We start from the raw sequence: 20,610 nt of genomic DNA, 5'->3' as shown, positions 1-20,610 counted from the left end.
ATACATACATACATACATACATACATACATACATACATACATACATACATACATACATACATACATACATTCGTACGTGCGTGCGTGCGTGCATGCATGAGAGAGAGAGAGAGAGAGAGAGAGAGAGAGAGAGCGAGCACTGGTTGTGGAAGATGCACATGTGTTGCAACCAATTAAACAAATATTTATTTTTAAATTTTATTTATAGCCCAGTTTTCTTGCTGAGGCTCAAGAAGGATTACACAGCGATCCGTGGAATGAAAAATGCAACACGCGGTGCTACTTGAAGGCATCTATAACCCACAACTGGAGGCCAACTAATGGGAGAGAAATCAACTAAAGTAATACTGCTCGACGGAAAGAGCTTTCCACCCTTTTTCCCAGAAACAAAACAAACTAGATTGAAGGGAACAACCTTGGCAGTCCCAGCATCAACTGAAGGCCGTTTCTCAGACCCTGAACGGAAGGACATATAAAAGCCATCAAGACAAGACTTCAGCACTTTTGACAAATCCCCGTGCTGTTTATCCAGTACATTTTATCACACCCCTTCCCCTAAGGCAGGGGTAGGGAACCTGCGGCTCGAGAGCCACATGCGGCTCTTCTGCCCTTGCACTGCGGCTCCACGAGCAGAGCCGCCGGTCCCATCCTTGCCCGCCCTCCAGGCAGCAGGGCGGGCGCACCAACTGCCCGCGGTCGGCTGGACTGCGCCGCGGGCTTCCCCTCTTGCACGCCCCGTTGGAGTGGGGTGGGCGCTTTCCCGGAGGCCGGCGAGGCCGAGCCGCTGGCCCCATCCTTGCCCGCCCTGCAGGCAGCAGGGCGGACGCATCCATGCGCTTTCAGAATGAGCGGAGTAAAAGGTAGAAAAACCCCCTATATATAGTGTTATCTTTATTTTAAATGTCAAAAATTATTTGCGGCTCCAAGTGTTTTCTTTTCCCATGGAAAACGGGTCCAAATGGCTCTTTGAGTGTTAAAGGTTCCCTACCCCTGCCCTAAAGAGCTCATAACAACCCATTCAGTTCCACCCTGTGAAGTTGGACAGGGTGAGAACAGGTGACTCTTCCCCCCCCCCCCCCCGACATTCAACTGAGTTTTTGGCTCTGTGGGGCTTGAACCTGGCCTTCTGAGATCCTACACAGACCGTCATACCACCACACTACACTAACTCAGTGTTTATGCTAATGGATGCAGCCTGCCTACTGCTCCAGCAAAGCCGTGCTGCTTTAGTGGCTTGAAACACGGGGATTGCTGAGAATACTTTTAATTGTCACACTGACGGCAAACCCCCCCCCCCTTTCACCCTGAAACTAATTAACAGCTGGTCCAAACCGTTCTCGTGAAGAATCTTGCAGAGTTTCCTGGCTTGTGAGGGAAAAAGAGAAACTCAAAACCCTGTGGGTCCAGCCTGCAAGTGGTCTCCGGAAAGTTGGCCTATTTTTAGACTGTCGGGGGAACTCCTTGTGATGGGCAGCCCTCCCTCCTTGACTGGCGGCTCTTGGCCCATCTTCCTTTTCGCATCAAGCTGAGAACGCTTCATCTATCCCAGCTCAAAGGTACAACAGAGGGATATCAAACGCAGTGAAAACGTCTACTTGGCTGCTGGAGTTTTGCGGGCGTTCTATGAAGGCAGACCACCAACGCGCAACTAAAAGAGCTGCCTCAACAAAGAGATGAAAATCTGCTTCGCTTCAGTTCTATACTCTGTCTGACCAAAAGGAAAAACCAAAAAACTGTAACTCCATTCGCCACAAGCTGGACCATCTTTGTTTCAGAATGCCCATGGTCCAGCATGAGGCAAATGAAGTTACAATGTTGGGTTTTTTTTTTTTTTGGTGAGACGGAATGTAGACAGCTTCACTGACCCAAAGCAAAAAGGCCAAGTAATTATTATTTTTTAAATCAGGACCAGGCAAAATAACACAACTCCACTGCGCGGTGGTTAGAGGATCTGGGTGACCCGGGTTTGAATTGTCACTCTGTCTGGCTCAAGGTCACTCACTGAGCATCCATTGTCCCTCTCTAAAATGCCTCAAAATGGCGGCTGTTGTGAGCATAAAACTGAAGAGGGAAGAATGAGGCGGTAAGCCACTTTGGGACCCTGTTGGAGAGAAAAGCAGGATACAAAAGGCTTCAAGCTTTCTGGGCCTGCGGCCACCTTTGAAATTCTAACATGGCGTGGTGGGCGCAGGGGCCACAAAATGGCTGCCACAAAAATGGCTGCTGCAGGAGGTGGAGCCAGCCACAAAATGTTTACCACAGCTTTACTTCAGTCACACAGTGAAGATTTCTGTGTGTAGAGGCAGATGCACAGCCAACTAAACCTCCAATAGACATTCAAACTCTTGGAGGAAAAAGGCCTACCTGAACCCATTTTCTAACAACATTTGGGGAGTGCCTGAAAAAACGTTAGCAGGTGCTATGGAACCACTGGGCTACATGTTGGGAACCTTTGCTCTACACATTTGCATTGTGCAAATCGTTGAAGTCTTCTTCAGGGTGGCTGTTAAGAGTGTGTGATTTTTTTTACACCCTGATCTTAAAGCTTCATCTGCAACATACGTAGAATTCCAGGCAGATTTGGGGAAAAAAAGCAGTGCTGGTATCAGGCTATACCTTCAGCCTGATGGGGAATAGAAGGAAAAATTGAATCCTTCCTGTGAAACTGTAAAACCCAGTAGTTGATGAAATGTCTTCACAACAAATTAAACCACCACCACCAAGCCTTTCAAAAGACTGAGAGCTGAGGAAAAATCACCGTTGCGATATCAACAAAACCAGAGATTGTTTTTAGATCATGTACTAAGCAAAGAGTCAACGTAAGCCAAATTGGGTAATGTTTCCTAGTAGTAAGAAGGCAAGGAGCCCCATTAAAACAACTGTTTCCTTGCAGGTTATTTCCCTTCAGTTGAAGTATGTTTCTTTTTGTTGGCTAAATCCGGGTTATTTCCACGGTCCACAAAGGTTACCGCTGTTGGAAATACCTGAATGCAGCAGACAAATTCAGCTTCCAAAGGAGAAAAAAACTTCTGGGAAGAGAGCTTGAGCTGTAAATGACCAACACTGTGGTTTAAAAAAACAAACCAACTTAAAAGGAACGCAATTGTTAGGTGGTATACAGACACCCCAATCCCAGCAACAGAAGCTAAACTTGGTGAGAAATTAGTGTCCTGATTTGAACCCTTAGACAGTTGTATAACCCTTAGTAGGAAAAAGGGTTGGTGAAATTAAAAGAGGGAGAGAATAAATTATAGTTAATAGTGCAGGACAGCAGGATGCAAGTTGGGGGGGGTGGGAGGGAGGGAGGGAGAGGGGGAGAAAGAGGGAGAGGGAGGGGGGGGAGAGAGAGAGAATTAATCACTGGGGTCTGTGTGGTTGAATCGGAGCTTGAGGAAGGTGGGGTTTGGGGAGGGGAGAAAGCTGAGCGGGTGTGATGCCAACGAGTTCATCTTCCAAAGTGGCCATTTTCTCCAGGTGATCTCTGCTTCCTGGAAATCAGTTATACACCTGGGCAGTGGCGTAGCACCAAGGGGACATGGGGGGCGTGATGCATCGGATCAGAGAAGAATGATGCTAAAGAGGACTGCAGATATATCCGGGGTAGGGGCATCCTGCAATTGCCAGAGATCAGACGTAACATGGATTGCAATGGTCTTTTTGCTTATTTTTCTTAGCACGCAGAGATTCTGTCCTTTTTAATACCCAAGTTTTTGCCTTATAGAAATAAAGTTTGCTTAATTTGAGAAAGCCTGGACCAGTCCTTACCCAGCTGCCCGGCCATTTGGCACGCTCCTGAGTGACCACCCTTGGAAGCTGGCTTTGGGCAATTCACACAAGAAAGAGGGGGGGCTGGATTTTCCCCGAAGTGGAGGCAAGGACAGAAAAACGGAGCCCAAACCATGGCTAGCCTTGTTCCACGTTGTGACAGTGACCACGACAAGCAATACCCGTGACATGAAAAGCAACGAGAGATCTCCTTACCTCATTAATACTGACTTCTGCCTCTACATACTGCAGACCTTTCTGGATGATGGAGATCAAAGCAGCTGGGGGTACCAGGGCACCGTTGATGTTAGACTGGCTGATATGGCTCTCAATACCAAAGGTGAATGCTGAATGAGAAAACCCTAGAAACAAGGGGGAGGTTATAAGGAAAACGTTACATGATCGGGCCCTGCCCCCCAAACTGTCTCTCCCCCACCCCCTACCCCCGAACATCACTTTTAAAGGGTTTCTGATTGGTAGTTCAGTGCTCTAACATAAAGGCATCAGAGTACCTGTTGCAACAGCTGCTACGACTAGGATGGACAGATAGTTGCGGTAGGTGGTGAGGGATGCAGATGCTGATCTACTGTTGTGTGGTCTTCCCACTATTCACTGTCTATCAGCGACCAGCTTTCACCAGCCACGAGGGGCACAGATCAAGAGAGCAAGAAGTAGATCTTACAGTTACACCCTGTCAACATCAGACTGCCAAAGCAGACAAGAGAAGGAGTGGGGAATCAAACTCGGTACTCCAGATTAGAGCCCACTGCTAAACTACCACACCATGCTGGCTCTCAATCAGCTTTCTGTTTTACACTGACCTTCACCTGCATTCTGAAATTGTACTGTCCAGGGAACAACTATGTCACCTGAGTTTGCTGAATGTTTAAATCTGCTCTCGGTATTCACAATTTATCACATGGCACCATCCAAACACCATAGAACAGAATATTCCCTCTGTTGCCAGCAACTCACATTTTACGCCAGCACCGCTGTTATACCCAAGGAAACAAACCTCAATTCCTTCTTAAATTGGTCGAGCCTACTCAACCAAAGTGAGACGTTTCCTTGCGTTTCTGTCTTAATTTCTTTAAAATTGCATTAGGGCAGGGGAGAATATGTCTACGCGGGTGAGAATTCACTTCGAAGACAAAAGCATTTTAATTGTGCGTGTGCTCCAGCACCGAGCACACATTAGTTCCGTATGCCAGCTTGAAGAGCAAAATAATTATAATTTTGCAACTAAGAGAATTAGGATTAGTGGATGCTAATGTGTTATTTATTTGCTTGTCTAGAAAAGGTAAAAGCATCACGTCAAATAAATTCCTTTGAAGCTGTTATGCCTTCCCTTCATGTGTTGTTAAGGATGTCAGAAACGTTCTCTTTGGGGACATTATAAACCGTTGCTCATGGGCAACAGGAACTCAGATGTCACATATACAATACAGATGAGAGGAATTTAATTTCACAAATAACTGTAAGTGGCAACGGGAGAGCGATCGCAAAGCAAAAGCTGGAATGGGGCTATAAACAGGTGAGCTACGGAAATGGTTGGATTCTCAAGGGGCAGAAAGCAAATTCAGGCCCGATCCCTATGGTAATCCCCCTCCCCTCGTGTAGTCTTTTGTTTTCTCTCACACAAGTAACTTCCATTCACTCTTCGGTGTGAAAATAAAGTGATTCATCTGGAGATTTTCACCAGGCAAATAAAACCTACCCGGTACGTCTCATCCTGAGCACTGTAGACTTCACAGACACGTTCAGCGCACCTATGCATACAGCCTGCGGCGCACAACCCTTTTCTTCACAAAGACTCCACCTAATCATCATTTCCCACTATGCTCTGCTGCAAATACCCATGAAACCCTTGCACAGATAGCTCACTGTAGATAGGAACACCAGATGCCATTACACTGAGCAAAAAAGGCTCATTCAACTTGCATTAAAACAAAAACAGCATCCGACAGGCGGAACTGAATCTATGGCCATAAGACCCCCAACAGGTGGTCCAAATTAGTTGTTATGCCTTAGCTCCAACGTGCCCATAATTTGGGTGCTGTGTGGTTTCCGGGCTGTATGGCCGTGTTCTAGCAGCATTCTCTCCTGACGTTTCGCCTGCATCTGTGGCTGGCATCTTCAGAGGATCTGATGTTGGAAAAGCAAGTGGAGTATATATCTGTCCAGGGTGTGATCAGGGAACCACTGATCGCATAGGAAAACTGATGAAGAAGCGCAACCTACAAACAATCTACAGACCCACTAAGAAAATTCAACAGATGCTACGTTCAGCAAAGGATAAGAGGGATCCTCTAGCTACTGCAGGAGTCTATCGCATACCATGCAGCTGTGGACAAGTCTACATAGGAACCACCAAACGCAGCGCACAGACACGTATCAAAGAACACGAAAGGCACTGCAGACTATTTCAGCCAGAAAAATCAGCAATAGCAGAACACATGATAAACCAACCTGGACATAGAATATTATTTGAAAAAACAGAAATTCTGGACCACTCTGAAAGCCACTACGTCAGACTACATAGAGAAGCAATTGAAATCCATAAGCACATGGACAATTTTAACAGGAAGGAAGAAACTCTGAAAATGAACAGAACTTGGCTGCCAGTGTTGAAAAATACTAGGGTCAAGACTGTGTCAAACCAGCTCCACACAAACACAGGATGACCATAGACAAAAGAAACAAAGGCCAGGATACTTCTATTCAGATGCTCCCACCAGTGACCTTGCTATCTACAGGGTTACTCCCAGGCTATAGTCTTCATTGTTACTCATACTTCTATTCAGATGCCCTCAACTATTGACCTGGTTGCCGCCTTTGTTACTCACAGACAAGGTTTCCCCACCCACCCTGGACACTCCCCACACACCCTGGACAGATATATACTCCACTTGCTTTTCCAACATCAGATCCTCTGAAGATGCCAGCCACAGATGCAGGCGAAACGTCAGGAGAGAATGCTGCTAGAACACGGCCATACAGCCCGGAAACCACACAGCACCCAAGTGATTCCGGCCGTGAAAGCCTTCGACAATACAGTGCCCATAATTCTTCACTCAAACAGGGATCACTCCATACCATGGTTCACACATGGGGCCCCATGTGCCCGCCCAGCCTTGCAGATTTTTGGAACACTGCAGTGTGAACGTCTTGAAATGCTTGCCTACCCTACCTCCCTCATCCTCATAGCAACATATAAAAACTAGGCAACATGGAACCTGGGCATAAAGGGAGGTTATTCCACAGTAGCAGTAGTACTCTTGAGGAGACCCTCCTCCAGGCATTCACAAACCTAATTTCCCCAAAACAACAAGAACTGAAATGAGGCCTCTTGTCTGGGCATCAGGGCTTGGAAAGGCTCATATAGGATTAAACATCAAAAACCTTTACTACACAGCAGGGGTCCCCAAACTTTTTAAACAGGGGGCCACTTCACTGTCCCTCAGACTGTTGGAGGGCCGGACTAAAAAAAACTATGAACAAATTCCCATGCACAAATGATTGTAAAATGTTTGATTTCACCTTTCAGCCTTTCTGTCATGGTCTATTTTTAGAACAGTGACCAAAGTATGTCAAGTACAGGGTGGGCTCCAAATATTGTTGGGGAGGCTGTGGAATACCTTCCCCTGTAAAAAAAAAAAAAAAAAAAAAAGCAGAACTTCCCCAATGAAGCATTCCATCTAACCCAGGATCAGGTATCTTCCTGGGTTCTTCCTCCCTAGCAGCCAGCGAGCGATTCGCCAGCCTGGCTGATGCCAATGGGAGTGAGGCGGAACAGAAAGCCTGAGAGCAACACATGGAGTAGCTGAGAGGGAAGGGCGGAGCAGGCGTTGCCACATGTAAGGTTTCCAACTCTGGGTCAGAAAATTCATGGAGATTTGGGGGTGCCATCATGTAACTGCAATCAACGGCCGTTGGAGCTGGTTCCTCCTCTCCCTCGAGCCCCCACTGCACATGAATGGAGCCATCGCTGCCATGCCTGGCGGGCCAGAGAAATGCCTTCAGGGGGCCACATTTGGCCCCCGGGCCATAGTTTGGGGACCCCTGCTACACAGTCTGCAGGAGTAGGGGACGGGAACTTACATAGGCACCTTTTACTAAGCAGAGGTGCAAAAGTTGGGGAGGGGGGAGATCCCTTAAGGGATTTCTCTCTATGTTCCTATTTGAAAAAAACTGGGAAAACTTGGGAATCTCCTAAATGAATAAAAGCATTTCGCTCATTTCAAAGGGAAAAATACTTCATAGTTGCTTTTTTCTTATAAACCTTTTAAAGAGCACTGAAGATTTTTTTTTTAAAAAAAGCCTATACAATATTTTTCCTTTTCAAATGTACGAAACACTTTTTAAGGCAAGGTTTCCCTAAACCGTATAGCACTCAATTTTTTCTCACAGAAATGGCACTGAAGAAAATTACTGAAAATATTTTTCCCTTTTTGAAATAAGTGAAATGTGGTAAGGTATCGTGCAACTGTTTCCAGCTCTCTCTCAAATTTAGTATTGCATACATTTACAAGTTTTATACAAGTAAGGAATTAATGTTTTCAAATTCCAAAACGCGTCAGTTCATACAATTTTATATACTACGTTATAAATGATAGATTTCATATTGTCAAAGCAGATTTCTGTCTGACAGGAAAGGAAGTTCTACATATTACTACATATATTTCAATTTTCCCCACAATTTACATCTTTTCCTGAACATAACCCATCCCCCTTGGGAGGGAGGCATTCTTTTCCATTGGTTTCAAAACTTCAAGAAACTCTACTCTAAAACTGAGCCCATATTTCGGTCCCATCCAGCTCAGAAATGACTATCTTTGGATTCTTGAGCACAATGACCTGTTTCCAACATCCAATACTTCAGATCCTTTCGCCAGGGACGCAAGGGATCGGATATAGAAGAAGAAGAAGAAGAAGAGTTTGGATTTATATCCCCCCTTTCTCTCCTGCAGGAGACTCAAAGGGGCTTACAATCTCCTTGCCCTTCCCCCCTCACAACAAACACCCTGTGAGGTAGGTGGGGCTGAGAGAGCTCCGAGAAGCTGTGACTAGCCCAAGGTCACCCAGCTGGCGTGTGTGGGAGTGTACAGGCTAATCTGAATTCCCCAGATAAGCCTCCACAGCTCAAGCGGCAGAGCTGGGAATCAAACCCGGTTCCTCCAGATTAGATACATGAGCTCTTAGCCTCCTACGCCACTGCTGCTCCACTGTGCTCTTAGCCTCCTACGCCACTCCTACGCCACTGTGGCATTCTTACGCAGCATATAGGACTTCAATGCATAGAAAACATGACTCTGCCCCCAATTGTTGGGTCACTCTCGGCTGGGCTTCAGTGCCTCCACTGAACGTACCATAAAACCATCACGCTCTAGCAGTTCAGTGGGGATTAGTATCAAAAGGGACCAATAAGGTCCTCCCTGGATTTACAAAGCTTAGAAGTCTTTCCCTGCCCAAGCCATCTACTACTCAAGATCAGACAGCCCATCCCCATATGTTTAGATGCAGACTTCTAAAGCCTCAGCACATACACGAGAAGTCCCAGATATGGGCCAGGCCTGCCTTACATTCAGATTAGCCTGTGCACTCCAACACACGCCAGCTGGGTGACCTTGGGCGAGTCACAGTTCATCGGCGCTCTGTCAGCCCCACCTACCTCGCAGGGTGTTTGTTGTGAGGGGGGGAGGGAAAGGAGTTTGTAAGCCCCTTTGAGTCTCCTATAGGAGAGAAAGGGAGGATATAAATCCAACTCTTCTTCTTCTTCTACATGTCAAAGCTGCAATGTGGAGGGCATTCTATCTACTGCATTGTATGTGTGGGTAGTATAGTAGTGTATTTCAAGGTAGAAGGCAACCTTCCATGGTTTTGTGGCATTCTTACGCAGCATCATTCTTGGGAATTGTATATATAAGAGTGGGGGTGTTTTTTGCCCACCCACCCCCACTGCTTTAGATTGTTGAATTCATTCATTCATTCACTCTCTCACTCACTCTCTGTGAGGATCTGGGCATCCAGCCACTCATTCCATCCCACCCACAAACTCAGGGAAACCTGGAGCTCCAAGAAACTTTCCTGGACTCAGGATTCCTGCGACAGAAGATGTCAGGGGCTGGCTGGAAACTACCTACAACAGTGATGGCGAACCTATGGCACGGGTGCCAGAAGTGGCACTCGGAGCCCTCTCTGTGGGCACGCACACACAGAGTTTGTCATGTGGGGAGCGGAAAATCACCCCCACACACACACACACACATCTAGGCTGGCCTGGGTCACTGAGCACGAGGTGCGTGCACCGCGGTGAGCAGGGAGGACTCGGCTGGCGGGGTAGGGGTAGGGTCGCAGAGGAGGCAGGGATGCTAGAGAGGCACAGAGCGGTGCGCACAGGACTTGCTGGAGGCTAGAGCAGGCTGGCCCCTGCTCGAGCGGGTGGGGCGAAGGAAGAGGGAGGCAACCAGTTTTTTTCTAAACTAAAACCCCAGCATTCAGGTTAAATTGCCGGGTTGGCACTTTGCGATACATAAGTGGGGTTTGGGTTGCAATTTGGGCACTCGGTCTCGAAAAGGTCCGCCATCGCTGCCCTACAACTTGGACCTGGAGAGGGTGAACTCCAGGCCAGAGTCCGTGAAACAGGTGTCGGAAGCTGAAAACTGGAGCCTGAAGAGTAGCCAGAATGGCTCAGTTGGCAAGGTATAAGGCAAAAAGACAGGTTCACAGTAGTCAATAATGCATGAAGGGGCCCACAGCAGGGCTCTGAGACTCCAGGCTATATGGCCAGTCATTAAAATTCTGAGTTTTCTGGTTCGTGCTTCACTCTAGTGCATGTGGATCCTTTAATCTAATTTTAATGATCTGCCTTCCTTCCCCCTGCACTGAGATTTCAAACAACATGCTTTCAATTCCTTAAAGGTCGCTGTCGGAAAGTTCCAATTAACCCACGTGTTTGCATCTGTGCGGCTTGCTCAATTGGGGGTGGGGGGGGGGAGAGAGAGGTGTGCTGTGGCTTGTTATATCGAGCTAGACACACAGCCCCAATAAATAATAGAGAAACTGGTAAGTTAGATACAAAATGCGGGTGGTTTTATCCCAGACAGTTCCCTCTCCTGTCTAAACCAGGGACATGTAGGCAAGGTAAACAAAACTTGAACATGTTCCTGATGGCACGGAGGAACTTATGAAAGGCATGCAAGTGAAGTGAAGGGCATCCACGCGGTTAAAGATTTTCGCTTACGAAAAGTTCTCCGTATCCGACTTTTACAAACTTTTATGAATTTCCTAATGATCTTTTGCATTCAACTATAAAGCTTGACTGATTGCTTCAAGCCTTGGAATGTTTCATGGGAGGAACATTTTCACACTTGCATGAAACACGGAGGGTTTCTGCCTTCAAAAGAGAAGAGATCTGACTTAGAGCAAAGGTCTGGCGAAGCAGGGTTGGCTTGCCCTGGTTCCAAATTTGTGCACATGACACCTAGTCACACACATGACCTGTCTAAAGATTTTAGATGGGTTCCACACTACAGCTAGGACTAAAAGAAAAGGAATGGCAGGGAACTATTTAAATAGACTATTTAAATGGAAACACAAATGCACACATACATTGCAGCAAATCACAGCCTTTCATACACAAAGAACTACCTGGAATAGTAGCAAGAAATTGCTACTAGCTATAGAATGGGAACCTGTAATTGCCAGGTCTCAGTAAGATGCATGCATGCATACAAGGGAGGAAAATCTCCCTACATTGGATCACAGTCCTTCCCGAAGCCACTGGTACAACGCCATGACTGGCAGAACACTGTGCACAGATGGACACGTTTCTAAAGTCTGCTCTGGTGGGAACATTGTTTAACTGTTTTGGTTGGATAAAATCCCTGTCACTGGCACAGCCTTGCTCTCCTTCTCTACTGTCACCATCTCTGCATCTCCTGCTACTACCTTTAACAGCTGTGAGAAGCAGACAGTGCAAATACTGGAAGTCACAATGAACGTTTCCAAAGGCATCTATCAATTCCTAGTCGTTCTTTTATAATACTGACAATAATGAAAATATTGAATTGGACTGTTTTAGGTGTAGAATTAATTTATCATTAATTTTAGACTGTTGCTCAGGTTTCCAATTTTACAGGTTTAAGTATGCCGAGACACTTTTATTGTAAGGTTCTGGAAGGGACAATTAAGAAATTTGAAATAAAGGAATTCTAAGACACTCCATATGTGCGAAGTCTTACATCTTTCACAGAGAACTCTACCCAGAGACAACATTGGAGCTACTACACATATTTAATCACAGAGGGAGAGTTAGTAGCCGTTTGAGTTCCAGGTTTGTGCTTTGAACCATCTTTTTGCTTTGAACCTTCAAGACAGTCTTTTATAAAGTGTGACCATACATTATATTGAATCAGGAACTACTATCTTGGGAGAAGAACTCAAAAAACAAACGCTGACTAGGGTGCTGTGTGGTTTCCGGGCTGTACGGCCATGTTCTAGCAGCATTCTCTCCTGACGTTTAGCCTGCATCTGTGGCTGGCATCTTTAGAGGATCTGATGGTAGGAATGGAAAGCAAGTGGAGTATATATACTGTGAGGTCAAAAGGTGAGGCCATCTGAATAGAGTAGCCTGGCATGTGAGTCACAGAAGTCTGTAGCATGGGAGTAACAATGAAGATAGCAAGGTCAATAGGTGAATGGATCTGAATAGAAGTATCCTGGTCTCTGTTCCCTTTGATTGCTATAGTCTATAGTTGTCCTGTGTTTGTGTGGAGCTGATCAGTCACTGTCTTGATTCTAGAGTTTTTCAACACTGGCAGCCAAATTCTGTTCATTTTCATGGTTTCTTCCTTCCTGTTGAAATTGTCCATGTGCTTGTGAATTTCAATGGCTTCTCTGTGTAGTCTCATGTAGTGGTTGTCAGAGTGGTCTGAGTAGAACACGGCCATACAGCCCGGAAACCACACAGCACCCCAGTGATTCCGGCCGTGAAAGCCTTCGACAATACAAACCCTGACTATTTTCACTTAAGTGTTTTTGGGAGAAAGCAAAGGCCATGGAGTCCCTACCTCTTTCCCAGCTTGATATGGGTACCCATCCTCCCAGTGTCTTGAGAGGTGTCTATCATTTGGGAAGGGGAAGTTCTAGAGTACAAAAGTTCTAGAGAACAAAATCCATGATCATACAGAAGTAAGGGGGGAATGCATAGGTCCCCAAACACATCCACTTTTGCCATTTCTGTACAACGTGAAATGAATCTTAGATGTCACCTCTGAAATTCTTACAATATCTGGAAGAAAGGTGATTTTTCCCCTTCTAGTAGTTTCTTCACTGGCTGGTAGCATTATTTACAAACAGTAATTTTTATTTTGTTTGCTTTCATGCAAATTGTGACTTATTTTCTATTAAGAAAAAATCCCAGGGCAATGTAAAGAGGAGAAGAAGATATACACATTGGCATTAAACATTTCTACATTAGACAAGAAACAATACCACTAATAAAAACCTCCATTGTCAATAAAATCAGATAAGAAAAACAAAACAAAACAAAACAGGGAACAAATAGGGGCTACAGCTCCCAGAACAGCAGAGCTAGAGAAATTTCCTGGTTAAGCTTTTGGGGAAGTTGCCACCATCCCACAAAGTCTTTACTTTGGTGCCTCTGGAAGGGTTTTTCTCCAAGAAACAAAGAAGGCATCAAAAGTTAACCTTCTGCCAATAGCACTAAAAGTCTGTCCCTATTGCTCCAACACTATGAGACCAGAGAAGGTGGAGCAGGTAATAAGTCTTCAACAATAATATCTGATATTCAAAAAGTAATTTTAGAGTATTCAAATTATGTCATTTTTACATTCAACTATTAACTCAGGATTGGGAAGGGGGCAAGTTAGGGCTTGTGAGGAAAGGAGGGTTTGCCTACTAAGGCCACCTCTAGTGAGTTTGCGGCACATTCAAATTAGCCTCCAATTAATTCGCAAACAAACAAAGTTGTATTGGGCAAATACTCACCGGACTCTTGCAAGTATCTATATACGAGGAAGTTGACCTCATCACTGCTTATACTCATCTTTATGCCCGCTTAAACCATGAGGTCACAACGAAGGATACAACCCTAAAAAAATAGTAAAGGTATAGTAGGTTAGGAATTTGTAGAGAAATAAGTTTCTCTGACTGGACTCGGCGAGTGCTGAAGTTTCTCATCACTGTTATGTCCGGAGAAGATGGAGAACAGGAAGGGGGGAGGGGGGAAATGTCCCCCTAAATTTGTGAAAATCCTCCAGCAGATCCAAGCTTGAGCATCAACAATTTCTCTGAATGGGTTGCAGCAGTGTAGTTTACACAAGACCCGGAGCCCAAGCAGCTCCCAATTAGAAGCTCTTTCGCCTCTTGATCACATCTTTTTTGCTGGGGGTTTTTAGAGGCAGGGGAAAGTTATTTAAGAAGTACCACAAAATAAAACAACAACGTAAAGTCAACATTCCAAGTCCAGTACTACGAAGGTGAGGTCACGGCAGGGGGATTATAGAGGGAATCATGGAATTACTCATTCACAAAAACTTGGGGATCTCAACACATTTTAAAGGAACGCAGTACCATTAAAAGAAACAGCAAAGGCACTTTTACTCAACAAAAGCTGAGCTCGAAACAATTTTATCTATTTATTTAATAGAATGATACCCTGTCTTTTTCTCAAGTGAGAAGACCCAAAGTCACTCTCATCATTCTCCTTTGCCCCATGTTATTTTCCCAGCAGCCCTATGGATTGGGTTAGGCCAGTGGTGGCGAACCTTTGGCACTCCAGATGTTATGGACTACAATTCCCATCAGCCCCTGCCAGCATGGCCAATTGGCAAGGGCTGATGGGAATTGTAGTCCACAACATCTGGAGTGCCAAAGGTTCACCACCATGGGGTTAGGCTGATAGCATGACACTGGACCAAGGTCACCCAGAGAGTTTCCATGGCAGAGTGGGGAGTCGAACCCGGAGTCTCCCACATGCCAGCCACTCTAGCTGCTACACCACACTGGCTTTCTCTCCCTCTCATTCTCTTTTTTTAAAAGAGGAATTAATAATTCATCACATGAATTGAAAACAACATCATAAAACACCCATAAAATATACCAGTTGTAGACCGTGCAACAGAAGATCGGGGGGGGGGGGGGGAATGCATCTGTCAAAATATATTATTGACCCAGACTGAATAAAATTTTTGAAAGGCCGGATCAAAGTGTTCTCTTCCAAGATGATCAAGGGAAAAGGCTGAAAGGGTACCCTGGCGTGCATCCCACAAGACAAGAAACTTGTGATCCAATGGGCAAAAGGTGGCAGTATAACACAAATATTTGAAATACTTTACAGTGAGCTGGGGAAAAAAGTCCAAGAAAGAAATTTTCCCAATAAGGCCATCTCAGAGCTGAAACCTCGTTATGACAGTCTAATCTGTGCATACAGATTCACGCTATTTCAACAGACTTCCCAAAGAAATGTACACTTCTTTCCTTCACAGTGAAACCTGTTTTTTAAAGTACTGCTAAGTATGAGCTACTCGTTTTGCTTATCGTGTGGGACTCTCCTTGCTCCAGACTGCTGAAGAGTCTTCTAGAAAGATTTCCTCCACACTTGAGCGAAGGGACGTAATCCTGGGAATGAACGGAACAATGCTTAGTCAACATTTTTGGTGTATTTCCTAAGGATCACACAAAGATAAGGGTCTCATGGATGGTACTAAGGAGCCATAACAATAAAAATTTAACTATGAAAGGGCTAAAGGTATGTCCACACCAGTTATTTGTTCTCTGATATACTGTAGAAATCCCAGGAACCACTGGTGTAATCTGTACTTTTCCTGTTCCTGGAAATCTCCCTGATTGGCATTCTGTTCAAGTTCTTTTATAAATAGAAAAGTCACTGTCTCGTTCAAGAAGTGCTACCTCTAGCAGCTACCTCTAGAACTCTGGTGGCGAACTTTTGGCACTCCAGATGTTATGGACTACAATTCCCATCAGCCCCTGCCAGCATGGCCAATTGGCCAGCATGGCCATGCCAATTGGCCATGCTGACAGGGGCTGTTGGGAATTGTAGTCCATAACATCTGGAGTGCCAAAGGTTCGCCACCACTGCTCTAGAAGGACCACAAAGCTATCCCAAGGAACTCTGTTCCTGAAATTCTAAGTCAAAGAGCTGTCCACTTTGGTAGTAGAAAGTACCAGAAGTCAGAGCTGACTTATGGCAGCCCCATAAGGTTTTTAAGGCAAAAGACAAACAGAGGTGGTTTGCCACTGCCTGCGTCTGCATATCAGCCCTTGATTTCCTTGGTGGTCTCCCATCCAACTACTAACCAGGGCCAACCCTGCTTAGCTTCCCAGATGTGACAAGATTGGGCTATATACCCATTTCAGGATAAAGATGACACCAGATTTGAGAATTCATCTGCCATTTCCTGGACTGTCTTTGTTCTAGAACAGGGGTAGGGAACATGCGGCTCTCCAGATGTTCAGGAACTACAATTCCCATCAGCCTCTGTCAGCATGGCCAATTGGCCATGCTGGTAGGGGCTGATGGGAATTGTAGTTCCTGAACATCTGGAGAGCCGCAGGTTCCCTACCCCTGTTCTAGAATGCTAGATTTGGGTCCTGGTTGTGCTGTTACACTTTTAGCAGCTGGTGGAGAATCCCTTTAATAAAACCCTTACCCCTGTTAGGCCAGTAACATGGTGCTTACCTAGTTCTGTCCCCAAGACATCAGGACCCAAGTTGAGCATTCTAGACCACAGGCGATTCAGGAAATGGCGGATGAATTCTCAAATCTGGTGTCATCTTTATCCTGAAAAGGGTGTAGACTGCGCCATCCAGGTGAGGGTGGGGCACCTTAAAGACTAACATTTATTCCAGCAGAAGCTCCTGTGAACCGGTACTCAGTTCCCTGTGAACCGGTACTCAGTGGTGGCGAACCTTTGGCACTCCAGATGTTATGGACTACAATTCCCACCAGCCCCTGCCAGCATGGCCAATTGTCTAATAAGCAGGAGCTGAAGGGCAAGATGAGGACAGGCATATCAAATCCAAGTTAAACGACACACACTGCTGCAAAATAGAGGTATGTGCTGGTTTCCAAACCGATGGGCAGATATGAACCCAAACCCCTCCCTCTGTTGGGCCCATAATGATGCTTGCCTTAATGCAGGTCAGCACCCATTAATTAATATGGCCTGCCTGCCTTGGGATGCCAAATGCACGCCACTGCCCACTGAGTGATGCTGTCTGCCTCATCAGGGCAGCCAAAGGTGTCAATCCGCCTGCCTTTCCAGGGGTTGACACATCTGCTTCAGCCTGCACTGCTGTGTGAGAATCCCCTTTGGAACATAAAAGTCTCCGCAGGTTTCACGGCAACTGGATAAACAGCTTTTGAGATGTTCCGGCATTCACTTTACTTTTCAATTCACAAACCTTTATTTATACATATTTTTAAAATAGCAAACAAACTGAAGCCCAATTTCCCGTCTCGCTGAAATTTGGCAAGAACGATCCTTTGGAAAGGATGGACAATTCCAGAGTATTTCGTCAAAACGGGACGGAAAAACAAAGACGTTACAGTCGGAAATGTGCTTTCCATTGAAGTTAATGGAGACAAGCAGAAATAAAATAATTTTAATGAGCATGTATAATAATAAATATAAACAAAAAGAATGGAAGTTTTTGAGTTCAAATCGGGAACAAAACTGCACATCCCTGGCACAAGAAGAACTAGTGTACAGATAGCATACAAAAAGAGAGATGCTAGATTGAAAAGTATGTTTCTCCCTCGAATTATTTCCCCCTTTTCCTTAGAAGCAAAACTGCAGCCAAACATTTTATGTATCCTGCTTAAAATTTGATAGGCACTAGATAAATCTGCCTTTGGGTTGCCCACTAGCTATCCTTGGCATATGCTGTTTTTCAGTTTCAGTACACCCGCTTAAGTAGTTTTTGAATTGATATACTTATAATCTCCCTTTACAGGCACACACAAACACATAGAAAGAGACACACAATGCTGTGCCACTATGGATCTCTTCACGCAACAATAGACATAAATTTATAAACTATATTTTTTAAATTTAAAAGTTGGGAGAGGGGTTTATAATAATACTTAAAACTGGACCTCACACGCTTTCTCCTTTCCAGCCCTTAGAGATCCCTTCTCAGAATAATAACTAGCACACAAAAAGTAGAAATCAGTTGTAGCAACTCATTGTTCCATTAAGACCCCATCCAGATAAAATTCACATCCACAATTCTTTGCAATAAGGGAAGAAAATTGAGGCACCACAATGCAGTTGGGATTTCTTCAGAAACAGAAGTTGCAAGTTGTGGTTGATTTTGACTTTGAAATTTCCTAGGAGTTTTGTTTTTCTTTTTTTAAGGAACAAACTGAGTCTTGGGTCAGTCACTGAGGACATGCAGGATTGGATGTTGGGGAAATACTTCCTCAATGTCTTTATTTTTTAATGTGATGGGATACTTCTTCAAAATACCTACCGGCATGTCAGTGCTGGCATAACACTCTCTGTAGTAACTTCGTAGTAACTGCTAGGCACTCTCAGTAGTAACTTTCTTGGATAATTTCCAAAGGAAGGTTAAAAAAGTCATACCCCCTTAGATTTTCAAAAGGAATGCAAGATATTCTCCTTCCAGCTCATGTTTGATCGATGGGGTTTTCTCAGGCGGTCTGACCTTTTATAACACTTCATGCGATTCATAGTTCTGATGTTTTATTTATTGATTTTTAAAAATTCTTTTTAAAAAAATAAAAGACAATTTGAGTTTACGGAAAAGCAGCATTCAAATGGAGTAACACACAACCAAACAAGTGAGGGCAGCTGGCACGCAAGCGCAACCGAGATGGAAGCTGCCTGGCCACGTCTCTGCCTGGCCACGTGCCACATGGCAGAGGTGGGCACCAGAATTATAATTCACATTAGCTCAGTGGTGCAGAAAATTTCCAGATTTGGCCAGATTGACACATTGGTGTTGACGGTATGAAATGAGTTAGTGCAGCGAGGAGGCTTAAAATGCAGTGGCTCAGAGCCAACCACAGAAGCTGTACCTACGCAGCCCATATATAAAAGCTGAAACCCCACCCACAAGCGGCTTGATAGGGGAAAGGGAACAGTAGAGGAAGAAGCTAGGATGTAGCTCCGTGCTCTCAAGCAGGATGCCAAGGATGACCAGGGTTGCTCTGCAGAGACAGCCAATGGCAAACCATGACTGCTATTCTCTTGCCTTGAAATCCCTACAGGGTCACCATAAGTCGTCTGTGTTGGAATTTCCAGTCTTGCTTGCATGCAGCAGCAGCAGCAGCACAGTACAATGGAATTCTGGGAAGCTGCACGAACATTCCAAAGGTGACAGTTAAAATCCGTTGGTAGTGTTCTGTTCCCTCACACACTCTCTGCCTGACTGACTGACTAAGTGAAAGATGTTCTCTGTGCTCTGTAAACCAAATGATATAAAAATGTGCTCTGACTATATACTAAAAGATATTGTAACGCAACCACACTGTAACAGACTATGAGCCTGCATGTAACTATTATATGTGATACTTTGTTAATGTATATACTGTATGTTTTCTCTCTAAGTAAAGTTCTGCTTGTGTTTTTATGAACTTCTGAGGTAAAATGGCTGGTCTTTTGAGAGATAAACTATTCTAATTTGATGTGCCGCACAATCCACATTTCCGCTCGTTACTTTGCTTGACAGGATTATATACACCAAATATACCTGTTGTCCTTCAGTCTGGAACTTAGTAGCATCAGATCTAAGAATGGACATTTGGGCTAGGATTGCCAGGTCCCCGTGGCCACCAGTGGGACTGACTCTCTCACTGTATCCCCCAATGGACTTCACAATCAGCAAATGAGAACTTGTTGGTGGTCCCTGGTCCAGAGGAGATTCAGTTCATCTCAACCAGGGCTAGGGCTTTCGTGGTTTGGACCTTGTGGAACGCTCTATCGAGTGAGACCCGGGCCCTGCGGGATCTACTGCAAGACAGAGCTGTTCCACCAGGCATCTGGTTGAGACAACAACATCATTACCATCGTTTTGGCCTCCCCTTCAATACATTCCACTTTATGATCATTTTCTTTTAATAATCCTGGTTTCCTGCACCTCATTATACGTGAATTATATTACTGGTATTGCGGATTGGTGTAGGTAGATTCGGTCCTAACCCAGACCAAACTTATTTGCATTTGTAATTTATGATGTGTTGTTAGGTAAATGTGTAAACCGTGTTGCCATTTTGAGTTAGTTTGTAAATTAATGGACTTTGGAGTTGCTAAATTGCAGATATGTGCAAATTGGAACTTTTTAAATATTGCAGACTGGTTTCAGATTGTTTAATTATTATGTTGCTAACTGCCCTGAGCCCAAGCGGAGTGGTAGTATAGAGATCTAATAAATGAAATGATAGTGGGGTAGGGTTGTCGGATCCAAGCTGGGAAGCCCTTGGAGATTTGGGGATGGAGCCTGGGACCTCAGTGGAAACAATGCCAGAGAATTCACCCTCTAAAACACAGGTGTCTTAACTCACGGCCCTCCAGATGTTATGGACTACAGTTCCCATCATCCCCTGCCAGCATCATGCTGGCAGGGGATGATGGGAACTGTAGTTCATAACATCTGGAGGCTGCAAGCTTGACACCTGTGCTCTAAAACATCCATTTACTCTAAGGGAGTTGACCTCTGGAGTCTGGAGAAGAGAAGTAATTCTCTGAGATCCCCAGGTCTCACTGGAGGTTGGTATCTCTACTCTTGGCATTGCTGCAAACTGTGCTACTCCTCCACAGGAGAAACAAAAAACAT

General features: G+C 45.0%; 1 protein-coding gene across 4 annotated transcripts in view; it reads right to left on the bottom strand.

Moving 5' to 3' along the window:
• Positions 1 to 20,610, bottom strand: part of TBL1XR1 (TBL1X/Y related 1) — a 235,457-nt gene that overhangs the window by 30,396 nt on the left and 184,451 nt on the right. For 3 of the 4 annotated variants that reach the window (XM_048504874.1, XM_048504873.1, XM_048504875.1), the window contains 2 exons: positions 13,777 to 13,879; positions 3,982 to 4,127 (listed from right to left, as the gene is read on the bottom strand). In XM_048504874.1, coding sequence (XP_048360831.1) covers positions 3,982 to 4,127; positions 13,777 to 13,834 — 204 coding nt within the window. In that variant the 5' untranslated portion in view covers positions 13,835 to 13,879. The remainder of the gene's footprint in view (positions 1 to 3,981; positions 4,128 to 13,776; positions 13,880 to 20,610) is intronic. The other variant, XM_048504876.1, reaches the window with a different exon arrangement.

The sequence above is a fragment of the Sphaerodactylus townsendi genome, linkage group LG08 (genome assembly GCF_021028975.2).
Source record: "Sphaerodactylus townsendi isolate TG3544 linkage group LG08, MPM_Stown_v2.3, whole genome shotgun sequence".
Lineage (NCBI taxonomy): Eukaryota > Metazoa > Chordata > Lepidosauria > Squamata > Sphaerodactylidae > Sphaerodactylus > Sphaerodactylus townsendi.
This window is presented reverse-complemented; position numbering and strand designations above follow the sequence as displayed.